Source organism: Heterodontus francisci, chromosome 10, assembly GCF_036365525.1.
Source record: "Heterodontus francisci isolate sHetFra1 chromosome 10, sHetFra1.hap1, whole genome shotgun sequence".
NCBI lineage: Eukaryota > Metazoa > Chordata > Chondrichthyes > Heterodontiformes > Heterodontidae > Heterodontus > Heterodontus francisci.
This window is the reverse complement of record NC_090380.1, coordinates 89,668,587-89,688,303: the sequence shown is the minus strand read 5'-3', so window position 1 is coordinate 89,688,303 and position 19,717 is coordinate 89,668,587. Positions and strand designations below refer to the sequence as shown.

The 19,717-nt window shown below is 41.5% G+C and overlaps 1 protein-coding gene across 2 annotated transcripts in view; it reads right to left on the bottom strand.

The window, feature by feature from the left end:
* The window catches only part of tbc1d23 (TBC1 domain family, member 23), an 81,987-nt gene that overhangs the window by 40,966 nt on the left and 21,304 nt on the right, over window positions 1–19,717 (bottom strand). For both annotated transcript variants that reach the window (XM_068041017.1, XM_068041018.1), the window contains exon 7: window positions 16,348–16,394. In XM_068041017.1, the coding sequence (XP_067897118.1) occupies window positions 16,348–16,394 (47 nt within the window). The remainder of the gene's footprint in view (window positions 1–16,347; window positions 16,395–19,717) is intronic.

Here is a 19,717-nt window from a genome sequence, read left to right as displayed (position 1 = left end):
CCTTTGACAGCACCTTCCAAACCCACGACATCTACCACCTAGAAGGACAAGGGCAGCAGATGCATGCGAACACCACCACCTGCAAGTTCCCTTCCAAGTCACACACCATCTTGACTTTGAACTATATCACTGGGTTAAAATCCTGGAACACCCTTCTAACAGCACTGTTGGTGTACTTACACCCCAAGGACTGCAGCCATTTAAGGCGGCAGCTCACTATCTCAAGTGCAATTAGGGATGGGCAATAAATGCTGGCCTAGCAAGCGACACCCACATCCTATGAATGAATAAAAATAAACTTGTGTGGCTCAAATGTTACTTGCCATTGCCACTATCAGCCCAAGCATGAATGTTGTCCAGTCTTGTTGCATGCAGGCATGCAATGCTTCAGTATCTGAGGAGTTCCGAATGGAACTGAACACTGTGCTATCATCAGCCAACATCCCCACTTCTGACCTTATGATGGAGGGAAGGTCATTGATGAAGTAGCTGCAGATGGTTGAGCCTAGGACACTACCCTGAGGAACTCCTGCACCGATGTTCCGGGGTTGAGATGATTGTCCTCCATACCACAACCATCTTTCTTAATACTAGCTATGACTCCAACCAGTGGAGAGTTTTCCCCCCGATTCTCATCAACATCAATTTTGCTAGGGCTCCTTGATGCCAAGGGCAGTCACTCTCACCTCATATCTGGAATTCAGCTCTTTTGCTCATGTTTGGACAAAGGCTGTAATGAGGTCTGGAGGTGAGTGGCGCTGGCAGAACCCAAAGTGAGCATCGGTGAGCAGGCTATTGCTGAGTAAGTGCTGCGTGATAGCACTGTCGACAACAACTTCCATCACTTTGCTGATGATTGAGAGTAGACTGATGGGGCAGTAATTGGCCAGATTGGATTTGTCCTGCTTTTGGTGGACTGGACATACCTCTGATTAGTTGTTTAGTTGTGCACCATCATTCACGACTGGATGTGGCAGGACTGCAGAGCTTTGATCTGATCCGTTGGTTGTGGGATCACTTAGCTCTTTCTAGAGCATGCTGCTTCTGGTGCTTTGCATGCATGTGTTGTAGCTTCACCAGGTTGGCAATTCATTTTTAGGTATGCCTGGTGCTGCACCTGGCATGCTCTCCTACTCTCCTCATTGAACCAGGGTTGGTCCCCTGGCTTCATGGTAATGGTAGAGTTAGGAATATATCGAGCCCTGAGGTTACAGATTGTGGTTGAATACAATTCTGCTGCTGCTGATGGCCCACAGTGCCTCATGGATGCCGAGTTTTAAGCTGCTTTGAGTCTATCCCATCTAGCACTTAGCTCAGGATGAAGCAATATGCCTTTGTGCCCTAGTACTGGACTTAATCTAATGCAGCAGTCCTGGAGGTTGATGGAGCACGTAGAAAGTGATCATAGCAAAAAAAAAAAAGTCTTCAGCTTTGCCTTATTTAAACTGGGGAAAATTTTGGCTTATCCAAAAACTATTGTCAGACAGGTGTTGCACAGTCTGTATTTAAATGTTATATTCATATAACACCTCTCCAAAAAATTGTTTAATTCATTATAAATGGACAACTGGTCATTGTGGTTGTTTATAGGCTGTAATAATGCACAATAAGATCAATTATAAGAAGTGAGTAAATCTATGCTGTAATCCTGATTGATGCTACGAGGTTTTTTTTTTAAAAAAAGAGCTTCCTTCGCAGGGAGGTTAAAGGCCATTGAACACATTCCAAATGAATTAAACTTTATTAGGTACATCAAGTCAATTTGCCTTGAAACCCTGCAGGGAGGCAGACATAGATTTAAGAGTAGACCTAAACTGATAGTCATTAGTAGTGACTAATTTAATTTCAACTATAATTCCACAGCAGAGATCGTGTACAGTAGTAGAGGGTATTTTTTAAAAATACCTTGGAATTGCTGAAACTATAACACAGGAAATCTGTATAATTGTGTTAAAATCTATTAATGCTGACCTATTACAGCTTTCTGCTAAAGATTCACAGAAAGAAACAGGGAATTTATGGCACTGATGTTTTAATATCTTCTGTTCCAGGAACTAAATGTTCTGCAAACAGTTAATCTGGCAGCAGATCAACATCATATACATAACTATAATAAAAGCAAAATACTGCAGATGCTGGAAATCTGAAATAAAAACAAGAAATGCTGGAAATACTCAGCAGGTCTGGCAGCATCTGTGGAGAGAGAAGCAGAGTTAACGTTTCAGGTCAGTGACCCTTCTTCAGAACTACATATACATAACCTCTCCCTCAGCCATCAGTTGATCAACAATGGCCAAACAGTACTGCAGTTTGGCATGCAAGACAATCAAACCATCAACATTGCTGTCAAGTCAGCATGTTGGGAGTACGCAGGGCTAGGAGTATAAGTGGGCTAGAAACTACCAGTTTTTCTGGAACTTGCATGCTCTTCACTTTGTGCAAGAATTTCAGGACAGGTAATTGCAATTCTTCTCAACATATATCATGACAAAATAAAATCTATTCCCCACAGAATTTTTATTTTAGTGGCATACCCTACTAAAATACTGTACAGTCCTAACTCAAATGACCATCAGACCACACCCCAACCTTGAATAAGGTGGATTGTTGAAAAGTGGTGCAAATGTGGTAAACACAGACATAGTTACATGAGCGTGTGAAGAGGCATTTCGGGTAAAAGCAAATCAATTATCTTTTTAAAAACTCAGTATAGGATTGCAGCAATGAGAGACCCTGACTGACTTGTGGAATCTGTACGCAACAAGGGGAAGTCACTTTCAAAGTTTTGGCTTAAATTTGTATTTTACATTGAGTGGTAAGCATCATAAGCTTAGTGAATGAACACAGCAACATGTTAGAGCCTTTTTTCCTGGGCCCTTCCTTTGCCTGGGCACTAAACAGGTACAGCACAACAGAACTGTAAGGCACTTGTCCAGGACCAGGAACAGCTGGATTTGCTAACCAGGGCTATTTTAATGGACTGGGAGAAGACTGCTGACAGGGCAGAGTACTGTCAGAAGCAACTGAAAAGCGATAATCAGGATTACTGTCTGATGAAAGTCGATAGCTTGGATATTGTATTTGAGAGTTGGGCCTAGCGCTGAAAGACCTGCTATAGCTGGAATTCTTTGCCCTGCCCAGAGGATCTCTGATTGCTGAAGGTTGAGAGGTAGGCCATAATTCCATCATTTTTGGGTGCTCGACAAGTACAGCATCCACAACATGAAGCAAGAGACTGAGTGCCCCCAATTTGATTTAAACAGCTCCATTCTGTTCTGCACCGACTTTAGGTGCAGGCCAGGCTCCCCACGACCCCCTCACACAGCAATTTCTCAGAGCAGCATTAAAAGGGGCTGAGATCCAGCCACCTAAGTCACTCCCCATTTCTCATCACCTTTGCACAAAGGGAATGCTCAGCTCTCTAGCCATAAAGGTCAAGGAAATTGGCCAATATGTTCACTTTCAAAAGGGATCAAGTGTAAGGTAAGATCATTTCTTTCACTAATTTTGGGAAAAATATTACTTCCAAGTTATTGATGTATCAAATTAATGTTCAAGACAAAGTATGCATATAAAACTTATTTGGTAGCTTTCAACTTGCCTATTGTTTAAATCAATAATCCAAAGAGTGATAAGGAAGAGTCACTTAGAAAGTTTAGACAGGAGAAACGAAGCGCCACACTTGCTTTTCATCTCTGGAACCAGTGTGTAATTTAAGACTAGACTGAGGGATTAAAAGTCTTCAGTCTGTTGGCTGTAAGGAACCCATGTGAAATGAGTTTGGACAGCCTCAGTGCAACCAATTCCTAGTAGAAATAGGCCTAAAGCACAAAATTGAACTTAACTTGGCACAAATTTCCATCTCGCTCAACAAGTCACAGGATAGGTGGCTAGTGTGGGAAATGGAAAAACAAATGTGTCACACTGGTGCAGTAGTGCTCTTCAGAAGTTGGGATAAAGCACATTGCTGCAGCAGAGTGGAGGGAACTTTAACCCTTCACCTGGCAATGCTATATCAGACATAAGAGTGCTTGATGCTGATGCTGCGCACCTTGAAGGGTAGAGCTACATTTGCCAGTACTGAAATCCCTCACCTTGAGTAGAAAAAAAAATGTAAAACAAAATGTTTTTGGAGAAAATGTGATCAAAGCATTTTAAGCTACTGAAAATGGAGTATCCTTACACCAAACTTAATTAATCGAAATCGAGGATAATCTATTCTCATTTTAATTACTTGAATTGCAAAATATGGTCTCTCTGCAACTTTCTCTTTCAGTTCTATAATATAAAGCATCATTTTCTAAAGCAAGCAGAATTGCCAAAAATATTCATTTGCCAAAAACCAAAAAGAGATAATCTATTACATTGGTCCCAATATCAAATGAATCTATAAAATTGAGGTAACCTCTGCCTTAAAGCTTCTTTCTTTAAAAAACCAAACTGGTGTAGCATTCACCTTCTGAAGACAGTGGCAACATTGGATCAAAATAATTTAAACTGCCAGTAATAAAATTCCCTTTTTCTAACCCCACCCTCAACATTCTCCTTAAGCATGTCAAAATGATAAGATGATTTTTCAATTAACAAGGGAGCATTAAACATGTATTTATCAGGAATCTAAATAGGAACTACTACTTGTTATGAATGCTGGACATTGTAGCGTGGTTATGTTTTAAAAACTGTGATCTTTAAGACGGCGTAAAATGGATTCGGAGGAGACATGGGACCTCACACCAAGTCTGCCCAGAGTCAAGCCAGAGATCCTGGTTACCATGAGAACCAGGAACGCACAGCAAAGACCCTTTTGAAAGCAGAGTGCAAGGTTGTAACGCCAAAAAGGACAGTGGGTTTCGCTCTCCCAGACTCAGATTGTAAATAGGGAGCCAGGGGCTATCAATTGCAAATTTGAGCTGCAACCTAACAGCTGGAAACAAAGGAAGGCCCAGGTGCTTTTGCTATGGTCAGACTTTATGGACTCGAGAATTGTAAAATGCAAATGACTATTGACTCGTAATCTGAATAAGTTCAACAGGCTTTCCTAGACCAGGCAGGCTGACAGGAAGAAAGGGACCAATAAACAGAGATGCACAACCTGAAAGGGAGAGGGTGCGGGCGAGCGATAAAGATATTTGAAAGTTGAAGTTTGCGGAGAAAAGACCAATGGGGTCACCAGAGATTGCCTGATTAACGAAAGTCCCGGTCGAATGAGCTCAGATGAAGTGAGCGAAGAGGACATGTGCTTTGAGAAGGACTGAGAGATCCAACCCACTGCACTTGGGAGGACTTTGGGACTTTTAATTGCAAGGATACCTTTTTCCATGTGAACACTGTGTAATGTATAAATGTGGTGTGGGGTTTTCAAGGGTGTTAATAAGTTCATGGGAAATACCTTTTTCTGTTATTTAGTGTATTAGCTACCTAAGTACTGTTTAGTTAATACGGATTTCTAATTTGTTATAGTAAAATGTGAAATCCTGTTGTGTAATTCTGTTAATGGTCTGGGGAGTTCATATCTCTTGTTTTAAAGTTAACGGTCTCTATTGAGGTCATAACATATTGGGGGCTCATTAAGGATTTGAATCATTCACGATTATGTTGTGAAATTGGTTCACTGGAATTTTCCAGAGTTTAAGCAAACAAGATTTCACATTTACTTTGGCTGTGTTCAGTGGGAAATCAACATGAGTACCATCAATGTACAAGAATTTGTTCAGAGAAAAAATTTGACTCTCAAGTTTATTGTAGCAGTTAAAAAAGGTTGATTTGATCGCTATATCTGCACACGTGGGGGCTAGTGTGAAATCAAGAGCTAAGAAAGCAGAGGGAGGTCAAGAGTTGGTGCTTGAGGAAGAAAAAGATGTTTCCACAAGTGTTCAAGTGGAACTAGCCAAAACTGAATTAGAGAAGCTGAGATTGGAAAGAGAAACAGCAAAAAAAAAAAGGAAAAAAAATTGAGCAAAGGGAAAAAGACAGGAAAAAGAAACAAGAAAGGGAATGAGAAAGAGAAAGGGACAGACAAATATAATTTAAAATGAGAAAATATGAATTCGAAAGAGAAAGGGAAGAAAAAGAGGAGGACAATAAATATGAAAATTGGCATCAGACTACAAAGTGAGAATGGAAAAGCTCAAAGCCGGTGGGCATGCATCAGGGATGAAAAGTGAGGATGACCCAGATGAAACTCCTTGTAGTTTTGATTTGGCAAAAAATATATGCTGGTACCTAAGCTTAGTAAAGAGGTAGTAGAAATGTACTTTATATCATGAGAAAATTACCATGAATTTGGAATGGCCTAAATCATCTTAGCCAATGCTCCAGCAGAGTGTTTTAGTAAGGAAAGCTTTTTTTGCTATTCGTTCGGGTGATGTGGGTGGCGCTGGCAAGGCCAGCATTTATTGCCCATCCCTAATTGCCCTTGAGAAGGTGGTGGTGAGCTGCATTCTTGACCTGCTGCAGTCCTTGGTGCTGCTGTCCCTACCAACAGTGCCAGTAAGAAGGGTGTTCCAGGATTTTGACCCAGCGACTGTGAGGTAATGGCGATATAGTTCCAAGTCAGGATGGTGTGTGGCTGGAGACGAACTTGCAGGTAGTGGTGTTCCCATGCATCTGCTGCCCTTGTCCTTCTAGATGGTAGAGGTCGTGGGTTTGGAAGGTGCTGTCAAAGGAGTCCAGGTGAGTTGCTGCAGTGCATCTTGTAGATGGTACACACTGCGGCCACTGTGAAGGGAGTGAATGTTGAAATTGGTGGATGGGGTGCCATTCAAGCTGGCTGCTTTGTCCTGGATGGTGTCGAGCTTCTTGAGTGTTGTTGGAGCTGCACTTATCCAGACAAGTGGACAGTATTCAATCACACTTCTGACTTGTGCCTTGCAGATGGTGGACAGGCATTGGGGAGACATGTGGTGAATTACTCGTTGCAGAATTCCCAGCCTCTAACCTGCTATTGTAGCCACTGTATTTATGTGGCTGGTCCAGTTCAGTTTCTGGTCAATGGTGACCTTTAGGATGTTGATGGTGGGGGATTCAGCGATGGTAATGCCACTGAACATCAAGGGGATCTGGTTAGATTCTCTCTTGTTTGAGATGTTCATTGTCTGGCACTTGTGTGGCACGAATGTTACTTGCCACTTATCAACCCAAACCTGGATGTGGTCCAGGAGGCATACTCATCTCTTTCAGATGAACACTCAAGGGACTATGACAGGATAAAGATTACTGTTCTCAATGTTTATGAATTGGTACCAGAGGCTAACAGACAAAAATTCAGGAATTTAAAAAAGAAACAGGGCCAGATATATATGGAATTTGCTAGAGAGAAGGAAATGGTGTTTGATTGGTGGTATTGATCAATGAAGGTTAAACAAGACAGTGAGTCTTAGAGAAATAATCCTAATGGAAGAATGTAAAAATAGTGTCCCATCAGGAATAAGGTTCCACCTGGAAGAACAGAGTTGGTAAAATAAGGGATGCTGCAGTAATGGCAGCTGATTACGAATTGACCCACAAAAGCAGTAGTTACAGGCTCCAGTTTGGAAACTTTCAGAGAAGTTTGAGAGATGTTAAGTTTGATAATGAAAAGACCTCCAGTTTCAGTGACAGAAAGGGTAAAGTTGAGGATACAGGAAATCCTCAGAATAGCAAGAAAGATAATCAGGAGACTAGGTTGCGTTAAAAGGACCAATGTGTTATTTTTGCAATATAAGAGGGCATATAAAATCTGAATGCTGGCAGTTAAAAGGCAAACCGGTAGCTGTGGTAAGTGTACTGAAAGCCTGTCCTAAAAAGGATGTCCCAATAGGCAACGTTGCTGATAAGCCAGTGGCCTTGGCGATTCTGAATAATGAGCAGAGGTGCTTTCCCTGTGTGTTGATGAATTAAGTCAGGTCCCTGATGGTTACATAACTTTTGTGTTCAAGGGTAAGGTGTCCCCATATCTGTCTAGTGAAGTAGACAAGTCGCGAAGAAGGGTCACTGACCCGAAACGTTAACTCTGCTTCTCTTTCCACAGATGCTGCCAGACCTGCTGAGTGATTCCAGCATTTCTTGTTTTTGTTTCAGATTTCCAGCATCCGCAGTATTTTGCTTTTAGACAAGTCGCTTGTTCTGCTTAGGGATACAGGGTCAACCCAGTCATTAATAGTACCAAAGGATGTGAATTTTCCCCCCAAGTAGTTCAATGAATGCGAAGGTCCGAGCATGGGTCATTGAGGGAGGTTATTTATCGTTCCATTGTATAAGGTTAATTTACAATGCGATTTAGTCACCGGTCCTGCAACAAGTGGGAGTCCTCCCTGATTTGCAATATTGAGGGGTTAATTTTTTGCTCGGAAATGACTTATTGGGGGGATAAGGTATTAACGTCTTCAGTAGTTTCGGAAAAGCCAATTGAAGTTGCTGAAACTGAATTTTGCAAGAAGTATTTCCCGGAATATTTCTGGATTGTGTAGTGACTAGGTCCCAGACTCATTGGGCTGAGCAAGATCAGGCAGAGTCACTGATTATAAAGGACAAGCCAGATGTCAGGCTGGCTGAAACCTTTTTCAGGAATTTGAGTAGCAAGGCTGAACTGTTTAGCAGATCGTCTTTGATTGAGGCACAACAGACAGACCCCAATTTAAAGAAAATGTCTCAGACAGTTTGCTGAGACGGAGACTGAGAAATTCCGAGTACTATTTCATTAACAATGGTACATTGTTGAGAAAGTGGAGACTTCCCCCATAGGCCTGCTTATGAAGATTGGGCTGTAGTCCATCAAACTGTTGTCCCTCCTTGCTCCCTCAGTGAAATTTTGATAATTGGCCTTGAGATTCCAGCTGCAGGTCCTTTGGGTATTCGGAAGACACCAGCTAGAGTAATGAAGCATTTTTACTGGCCAGAGCTGCACAGTGACAAGGTGGACTTCTGCAAGACATGTCACACACGTCAGATGATTGGGAAGCCAGAGCCTTCGATTAAGCCAGCCCTATTAATTCCGATATGTGCTTTAAATGAAACACTTAGTAGGGTTCCATGGACTGTGTCGGATCCTTACCCACAACTAAATCAGGTCACAAGTTTCTCCTTGAAATGCAATGTGGTTGACTCTTAACTGTCCTCTGAAATGGCCTAACAAGCCACTCAGCTGACAAGGACAATTCAGAATGGGCAACAAAAGTTGGCCTTGCCATCAATGCCCACATCCCATGAAAGAATAAAAGAAAAAGATCACAGCGAAAGTTCGATTTAGTTTTTCACTTGATCTGGGTTGCCAAAAGAAATTTCATTGGACCGTGGTCAAATTTCATATTAGGTTTATTTCAAGAGGTCATTTGGGAGTGGAGCAACTCAAATTGTCCGCCCCATCACCTGCAGTCACAAGGTGCTTTGGATATCACCAAACTCTAAAGAGCATGATTAAAGCCAATTGTTTTGAGTATCCCCATGATTGGGATAAGGGGATATAACTTTTATTATTTGCCACCAGGGACACCAAAGGAGTCCACTGGTTTCAGTCCATTTGAATTGGTCTATGGGCATGAGGTTAGAGATTCCCTTAAACTCATTGAGAGATTTTTTAGCACAGGAAGAGGAAACTACCCTCTTAGGTTATGTGTCAGAGTTTCTAGAGAGAATCACAAAAGCTTGTGTGATGGCCAGAGAACATCTCAGGTTCTCAGCAAGTGATAAAAACCCAAGCAGATAGAACAGCTAAGACATGTCGTTTTCAAACCAGATATAGGGTGCTAGTTTTGTTGCCTTTGCCTAGGGAGCCATTGGAAGCTAGGTAATTCAAGGCCGACAATGCCAGATTATTGCAGTGGAGATTAATGTTACTCCCATTGACCCTAAAAATTGCATACGTTACAGGAAAGAGCAATTGCCGATGCTCTGCCCAGAATTTAAAGAAAGGGTAAAATAAAGGAAAACTGCTGAGATATAGAAATAATCTTGTTACCTGTGTAAAATGTAAAATGTTAGAGATTGAAATGTTTACAATGTTATATGTTGGTAATGTTGTTCTATTTATAGGGGGGTGGTGTTATGAATGTTGGATTGGTAGTGTGGTTAAGTTTTAAAAACTGCGATTTTTAATGAAGTGTAAAATGGATTTGGAGAAGACATGTGACCTCAAACCAAGTCTGCCCAGAGTCAAGCCAGAGATCCTGGTTACCACGAGAACCAGGAAGCCAGAGCAAAGACCATTTTGAAAGCAGGGTGCAAGGTTGTAACACCTAAAGGACAATGGATTTTGCTCTCCCAAACTCTCAGACTGTAAACAGGGAAACAGGGGCTCTCAAATGTAAAACTGAGCTGCAATCTTTATTGCGTGAAAACAAAGGAAGGCCCAGGTGGTTTTGCTATGGTCAGACTTATGGACTCTGAGAATTGTAACGGCAAACAACTATTGACTTTTGATCTGAATAAATACAACAGGCTTTCCTAAGTCAGGCAGGCTGACAGGAAGGGGCCAGCAAGCAGAGCTTTGTAACCTGAAAAGAGTGAAAGAGAAACAGCTGCTCTCACATCACCGATACAGCAAAAGGCTGCTAAGACTTGAACCAGATTCAAAAGTTGAGATTTGCAGAAGAGAAAAGACCAACGGGGTCACCAGAAATTGCCTCATTAACAGAAGTCCAGGTCGAATGTGCTCGGAAGAATGGAGCAAAGAGGACGTTGGCTTTCAGAAGAACTGAGAGATCCAACTCATTGCAACTGGGAGGATTTTGAGACTTTTAACTGCAAGGATATCTTTTTCAATGGGAACACTGTGTAATTTATTTATTTATTTAGAGATACAGCACTGAAACAGGCCCTTCGGCCCACCAAGTCTGTGCCGACCAAGAACCACCCATTTATACTAATCCTACAGTAATCCCATATTCCCTACCACCTACCTACACTAGGGGCAATTTACAATGGCCAACTTACCTATCACCTGCAAGTCTTTGGCGGTGGGAGAAAACCGAAGCACCCGGCGAAAACCCACACCTTCACAGGGAGAACTTGCAAACTCCACACAGGCAGTACCCAGAATTGAACCCGGGTCCCTGGAGTTGTGAGGCTGCAGTGCTAACCACTGCGCCGCCTATAAATGTGGTGTGGGGTTTGAGTGTTTTAATAAGTTAATGGGAAATACCTTTCTCTATAGTTTAGTATATTATCTACTTACTAAGTACTCTGTAGCAAATGCCGATTTACAACTTGTTATACAAAAAGTCTTACAACGTGCAATCTTGTCGTGTAATTCTTTAACCGGTCAGGGGAATTCATATCTCATGTTTTAAAGTTAACGGTCACTACTGAAGTCATAACATACAGAATTTTAGAATGGTGTGCAATTCATTAACAGTGTTGTACATTAAATGGAATATCTATGCATTGTCCAATTTGAGGTAGAATTTATAACTATCAATCTTTAATGAGATTTCTCATGGCCAGTGAGAGACTTAGAGGATGGAGGCTGGGTGCTGGTCATAACTGATAACCTTGAGGGCAACAATACAGCAGTAAATCACTAAACAAATGGGAAAAATACTGCCGTGCCTCTGGTTCAAGTGGTGCATTATCACTCCAAGTTTCATAGACGGTGTCTCTCACATGCATTGGTGTCATTGCTGCTTTCTGGTTTTTACTTTTGTAACCTGATTATCCACTGCTGATCCAATGCGAAACAAATCCCTACATTCATTTTGATAGTACTTTATTGGTCCATATCCCAGTTGCATGGGTATATTAGTGTTTAGTTATGTTGTTGGAATAGACGACCAGGGAACTGGACTAATAATCCAGAGAACAGGAGCTGAAATCCCAACATGGCAGTTTGAGAATTGGGATTCAGTTTTTTAAAAAATCAATCAGTAAAGTGACCATGAACCATTGGATTATCACAGTACATAAATGTTCTTTAGGGAAGGAAACTTGGCATCCTTGCCCGATCTGGCCTGTATGAGACTCCCACACCAACATGGTTAAGTAGTAATAAAAACAAAAAGTGCTGCAATTACTTAGCAGGTCTGGCAGCATCTATGGAGAGAGAAGCAAAGTTAACATTTCAGATCTGTGACCTTTCATCAGAACTGACAACCGTTAGAAAAGAATTAGGATTTAAACAAGTGAAGGGGAGGGGGTGGGGAAAGAGAACAAAAAGGAAGGTGTTTGATAGAGCAGAGGAAGATTAAGTAATAAAGCTGTCCTGGGACAAAGGCAAAGAATGTGTTCATGCTTGTGGTGAAACACAAAGCATTAGTCCAGAGAGTGTGTTAATAGCGGAATAATGATCAGCTCTGACTACATGAAAAGCAGGCACATGGTTAAAAAATAAAACATTAAAAAAAGGCCAGTCATGCTCTGAAGTTATTGAACTCAATGTTCAGCCGCAAGGCTGCAGAGTGCCTAATTGAAAGATCAGGTGCTGCTCCTCGTGCTTGCGTTGATGTTCACTGGAACAGACCAAAGTCAGAAATGTGGGCATGAAAGCAGGGGGGAGTGTTGAAATGGCAAGCAACTGGAAGCTTGGGGTCATGCTTTCGGACAAAGTGGAGGTGTTCCGCAAAGTGGTCACCCAATTTGCGTTTGGTCTCCCCATGTAGAGGAGACTGCATTGTGAGCAGCGAATACAGTATACTAAATTGAAAGAAGTACAAATAAATTGCTGCATCACCTGAAAGGAGTGATTTGGGGCCTTAGATAGAGAGGACAGAGGAGATAAAAGGGCAGGTATTACACCTCCTGCGATCGCATGGGAATGTGCCATGGGAAGGGGACGAGGTGTCGGGGGCAATGGAGGAGTGGACCAGGGTGTCGCGGAGGGAACGATCCCTTCAGAATGCTGACGGGAGGGGAGGAGAAGATGCTTTTGGTGGTGGCATCACGCTGGAGGTGGTGGAAATGGTATTCATTATAAGCCCACGACTCCCATGGCTACCTCGACTACACTTCTGGACACCCTGCCTCCTGCAAGGACTCCAATCCATTCCCCCAGTTTCTCTGTCGCCGAGGCATTTGCTCCGATGCAACCTACCACGCTTCTGATGTGTCTTCCTTTTTCCTCAGCCAAGGATTCCCTCCCACTGTGGTTCATAGGGCCTTCAACCGTGTCCGGCCCATTTCCCGCACTTCTGCCCTCACCCCTTCCCCTCCCTCCCACAACCGTGACACGGTTCCCCTTGTCCTCACTTTCCACTCCACCAGCCTCCACATCCAGAGGATCATCCTCTACCATATCCACCACCTCCAGCGTGATGCCACTACCAAAAGCTACCTCCGCTCTATCCAAAAGCATGACCCCGAGCTTCTGGTTGCTTGCCAATTCAAAACTCCCCCCTGCTCTCATGCCAACATTTGTGCCTTTGGCCTGTTCCAGTGTTCCAGTGAACATCAACGCAATCTTTCGATTAGGCACTCTGCAGCCTTACGGACTGAGCATTGAGTTCAATAACTTTAGAGCATGACTGGCCTTTTTAAAAATATTTTATTTTTTAACCATGTGCCTGTTTTTCATGTAGTCATGTAGTTTGTTCAGTTTGCTTACCCACTGTTTTTTTATGTTTGTACTTGCGGCTGTTCAGTTTTCAGTCTGTTAATTAACATATTGTTTTCCTTTGCTCCATGACCTTCTCTGTGAACTTGTCCTATCAACACCTTCTCCTTTGTTATCTCTTGCCCCACCCCCCGCTTTACTTGCTTAAAACCTTTCACATTTCTAATATTTGCCAGTTCTGATGAAAGGTCACAGACCTGAAACGTTAACTTTGCTTCTCTCTCCACAGATGCTGCCAGACCTGCTGAGTAATTCCAGCACTTTTTGTTTTTATTTTAGATTTCCAGCACCTGCAGTATTTTGCTTTTATTTTAATGGTCCAGTATCAATTCTCCTGTCAAATGGACTAGCATGCCACTCAGTTGTATTAAATTGACATCAGCTGTCCAAGAAGGCAGCCCATCACCACCTTCTAAGGGCAACAAAGGATGGGAAATAAATGCCGATGATTAACATATCTGAATAATTAATAACTTTTAAAGTTCATCTCCCATGGCATTATTCATGAGTGGAAACAAAGAGTCAAGAATAGGCAACTCTGTATATATACCTGAAGGTGACAAAGGCGAAGTAGAATGCAAAATTAAGCTGTATTTAAATAGAAGCAGAAACCATTTTAGGATCACATGATAATTGTGGATGAAAACAGTAATTTGGCCCATGTTAATTCAACCATCCAGAAAGACATAACTCTCTCCATTGCAGCAACAGCCCTGTCCAGGATTTTCACCTCGACTGGATGTTTGTTCTGTGTATTAATCACTGGATTTGTGAAGAACTTTCCAATATCCATTCGAAATCCATTTTTTAATAGTTTGAATCTGTATCCCCTGGTCCTGTGCTCACATGTTATTTGAAGTATATTCCAGATTTATCTTTATCATTCCATTAAGGATAAGTCAAAAAATAAACTGTAAAATGAGAAAACTGAACCAGGAAACTTAATTAAAGGAAATCTTTTGACACCTACCAGGGCATGCATGCACACAACATATGTCCTGAACTTATGTTATCCCTCCCTATTGCACTAATACCATCATTAATTAAGAGCTACCCCTCCACATTTTCCTAGTGTCTTGCCCTTCCTAAATGCCATGTGCCCTTCAATATTCAGGTCCCAATCTATGTCGTCCTGCAGCCATGTCTCTGTAATGGCTATCAGATCATACTCATTTATTTCTATTTGCACTCTCAGTTCATCTGTTTTGTTTCGAATACTATGTGCATTCAGATACAGAGCTTTTAGTTTTATCCTTTTACCTGCTACCCAGGTTAATAGGGCTGTTAAGAAGGCATATGGTGTGTTAGCTTTTATTAGTAGGGGGATCGAGTTTCGGAGCCACGAGGTCATGCTGCAGCTGTACAAAACTCTGGTGAGACCGCACCTGGAGTATTGCGTGCAGTTCTGGTCACCGCATTGTAGGAAGGATGTAGAAGCTATGGAAAGGGTGCAGGGGAGATTTACTAGGATGTTGCCTGGTATGGAGGGAAGGTCTTACGAGGAAAGGCTGAGGGACTTGAGGTTGTTTTTGTTGGAGAGAAGGAGGAGGAGAGGTGACTTAATAGAGACATATAAGATAATCAGAGGGTTAGATAGTCTTTTTCCTCGGATGGTGATGGCAAACACGAGGGGACATAGCTTTAAGTTGAGGGGTGATAGATATAGGACAGATGTCAGAGGTAGTTTCTTTACTCAGAGAGTAGTAGGGGCGTGGAACGCCCTGCCTGCAGCAGTAGTAGACTCGCCAACTTTAAGGGCATTTAAGTGGTCATTGGATAGACATATGGATGAAAATGGAATAGTGTAGGTCAGATGGTTTCACAGGTCGGCGCAACATCGAGGGCCGAAGGGCCTGTACTGCGCTGTAATGTTCTAATGTTCTAATATGTGATTAAGCCTGATTGTTGCCCTTTTTTTTTTAACGTTACAAAGACCAGGGCAAGAAATTAACCTCTGCACAATGAGAATAAGTGAGTCCCATGCCCCTTAGATGTGCATGGGTCTCTGGAAAGAAATGACAGCCAGAAATAAAGGGAGCACATGGGTAACCTTCACATTTTTTTTTAAATGGGTTTTTATTATAAAGGTTATTTACACTTCTGTATGTACATCTATGAGAGATCAAAATGGCAGCTGGAAAACAATGCATCAATTGATTGATTGAGGTTTCAGCATTTCAAGTTCTTATTTTTCTGATGCAGACAGATTTGATGTACCATGTTATAATTTGTGACTTGTGATCTACAAGATTTTTAAGTTATAGATTTGAACAGTAAATGCTTTAAGACAAAGCTGAAGTTTAAAGTGAGAAATATTTTCAACTATGTTTCAACATAACATTTTCAGATATGTCAATCTCCACTTCTCAGCAATAGCTCAGACAAGTAATGCAGAAGTTTCAATAAGATAGAATTGCCAAGGTCTTGACCCCTCTCAAATTTTATTATCCCTCATTACTGCAATTTCTCCAAAAATTAAAGCTATTTCTATAAATAAGAGGCCTTTACTAAACTATAAGCATAAAACAAATCAACTATATCTTTAGCTGAGGGAAATAGTGGACACAATTGTAAAATTACATTATGTACTAGACTTATGACCTAAATATTAACCTAGCACGATCACTGTTCAGAAAAAAAAATATTCACTACTTTATAAATTTTCTACTGATTAGAATACTACATTGACATTGTGGTCATTTTTTAAGGGTTAAGTGTCTATAACATTGAGCATATAGAAAATGGGAGTACATCACATTTGTAAGAAGTTCTCATTACAAACAATACAACTCTAATTGAAAGAAAATAAATTATCTGGGTAAACTTACGAATGAGCTCCTCCTTACATTCTGCCTCTTGAGTCAATACAATTTCTCTGGAAGGAGAAGAGAGATATATTGAGACACAGGATTTAACACCAAGCACTGCAAATATAGTTCAAAGGGATCTTAGGAGTCAGACATTATTGGATACTCAGTTCTTAAATTGGCCAACTGGACTAAAAGCCTGGGTGTTCAACTGAAACATTTTGCTTCCTATACAATCACAACTTGTATGCTCAAAGCATCTTTGAATCCTCCAATCAGGTTTCCACCCCTGACACAGTACCAAAACAGCCCTCAAACTCACAAATGACATCTTATGACACTGGTAAACTATCCCTCTTCAACCTATCAACCACACCACCCTCCTCCAATGCCTCTCACCATGGTCCAGCAGGGTGGAACACAGGACTTAGGATAAGTAGGCCATTCAGCCCTTCGAGCCTGCTCCGCCATTCGATAAGATCATAGCTGATCTGGTTGTGGTCTCGACTCCACTTTCCTGTCTGCCCCTAATAATCCTCGACTCTCCTGTCCATCAAAAATCTATCTAACTCAGCCTTGAATAAATTCAGTGACCCAACCTCCACTGCTTCCTCGGGAAGAGAATTCCACAGACAAACAACCCTTTGAGAAAAAAAATCTCATCTCCATCTTAAAAGAGAGATCCTTATTCTTAAACTGGGTCTCCTGGTTCTAGTCCACCCCCCAAGAGGAAACATTCTCTATATCCACTTTATCAAGTCCCCTCAGGTAAAGGCCTGCTCGGGTCTGCAAAAAAAAACCCGACCCGAGCCTGACAGAACCACATCCAATCCGAGCCCTTCCATTTTTTCCCGCATCCAACCCGACCAGTTAACCTATCTTCTGTTTTTCACTTTGCTGCTGATCTGCACAAGCTTAAAATAACTAACATAACCACCTTTCTAGTCCAAAAATTAAATTAACATTGGAGCCACTTATCTGGGATACAGCGTGTCCGACCCAGCCCAACCCAAGCCCGAATGCTGGATCCGGAAGTGCAACCCGACCCGAACCCGACACATGTCGTCGGGTCCGGGTCAGGTAGCAGGCCTTTATCCTCAGGATCGCATGTTTCAATAAGATCACATTTCATTCTCCTAAACTGCAATGGATATAGCCCAATCTGTTCAACCTTTCTTCATAAGATAAACCATGGGAATTAGTTGAGTGAATCTTCTCTGAACTGCTTCTAACGCAACTATATCCTTTTTCAAATAAGATGACCAAAAATGGTACACAGTGCTCCAGATGTGATCTCACAAAAGGTCCTGTAAAGCTGCAGTAAAACTTCCCTTTTATACTCAATTCACCTTACAATAAACACTAACATTCCATTTGCCTTCCTAATCAGCAGAAAGTGCTAGAAATACTCATCAGCAGATTAGGCAGCATCACCGGAGAGAGAAGCAGAGTTAACGGAACTTTCTCTCCACAGATGCTGCCTGACCTGCTGAGTATTTCCAGCACTTTGTTTTTATTTCAGATTTCCAGCAGCTGCAGTATTTTGCTTTTATTATGACGCTTTCCTAATCACTTGCTGTACCTGCATACTAATCTTTTGTGATTCATATAGCAGGACACCCAGATCCCTCTGTGCCACTGAGTTTTGCAATCTCTCTGTATTTAAATAGTATACAGCGTTTCTATTCTTCCTGCCAAAGTGGACAAGTTCACATTTTCCCACATTATACTTCATCTGCCAAATTACTACCCACTCACTTAACCTATTTATATTCTTTTGTAGACTCTTTACCTCCTCTCGACAACATACTTTCCTGCCTATTTCAGTGTCATGAGCAAATTTAGCTACCATACATTCGGTCCCTGCATCCAAGTCATTGATATAAATTGTTATAGTTGAGGCCTCAGCACTGATCCGTGGCATTCCACTTGCTACAACTTGCCAACCCTGATCTCTGCTTCCTGTTAGCTAACCAGTGTTTTATCCATGCTAATGCTACCCCCTACACCTTGTGCTCTTATCAACCTTTGATGTGGCACTTTATCAAATGCCTTTTGGAAATCTAAGTACACCACATCTACTGGTTCCACCTTGCTTGTTACTTCCTCGAAGAATTCTAATAAATTAGTTAAACATGATTTCCCTTCCACAAAACCCTGTTGACTCTGTCTGATCCCACTGCGATTTTCTAAGTATCCTGATATAACCTCCTTAATAATGGATTCTAGTAATTTCCCTGTGACAGATGTTAGGTTAACTGGCCTACAGTTTTCTGCTTTCTGTCTCCCTCCTTTCTTGAATGAAGGTGTTACATTTGCTATTTTCCAATCCGCTGGAACCCTTCTAAGAAATTTTGGAAAATTATAACCAAAGCCTCTACTATCTCTGCAGCCACTTCTTTTAAAACCTTAGGAAGCAGCCCATCTGGTACTGGGGACTGGTCAGTCTAATAGTTTGCCCAGCAGCTTTTCCCTCGTGATGGTGATTGTTTTAAGTTCCTCCCTCCCTTTCACCTCTTGATGTTCAAGTATCTTTGGCAGTCTTTCCAAGTCTTCTACAGTGAAAACAGACACAAAATACCTGTTCAATGCTGTTGCCATTTTCTTGTTTTTCATTACCAATTCCCCAGGCTCTCTCTAGAGGACCAACACTAGCTTTAGTTACTCTTTTCCTATTTAAATACTTGTATAAACTCTTACAATCTGCTTTTCTGTTACTGGCTAGCTTTCCCTCATACTCTATTTTCTCCCTTTTTTGTCATTCTTTGCTGGTTCTTAAATTCTGTCCAATTTTCTGACCTAACACTAATCTTTGCAAATTTGTACAGTGTTACTTTTAATTTGACACTATCCTTAACTTCCTTATTTAGTCACAGATGACGCATCCTTCTCAAAGAATCTTTCTCACTGGGATAAATCTTTGCTGTGAGTTATTAAATATCTCCTTAATAGTCTGCCACTGCACCTCTACTGCCCTAACTTTTAACCTAGATTCCCAGTTCACTTTGGCTGGCCTTGCCTTCATACTCTTATAGTTACCTTTATTTAGGTTTAAAACACTAGTCTTAGACCCACACTTCTCTAGGACTGCACTCTCTTGGTCACCACTGAGAAGGTGGAATGTTTTATAATGTTAAAGGCATAATATAAATACAATTATTTGTTGTTGTAGTGGTGAAGGGTCCCATGATGCTTCACAGGATTAAGATCAAACAAAATTTGACATTGAGCCACACAGAGATTTTAAGACAGATGGTGAAAAACTTGGTAAAATAGATAGGTTTTAAGGAGCATCTTAAAAGGAGGAGGGCTAAAGGGGTTCAGAGAAAGAATGCCAGAACTTAGGGCCCAAGCAGCTGAATCATGGCTGCTGTTGGTAGATCTGTGAAAA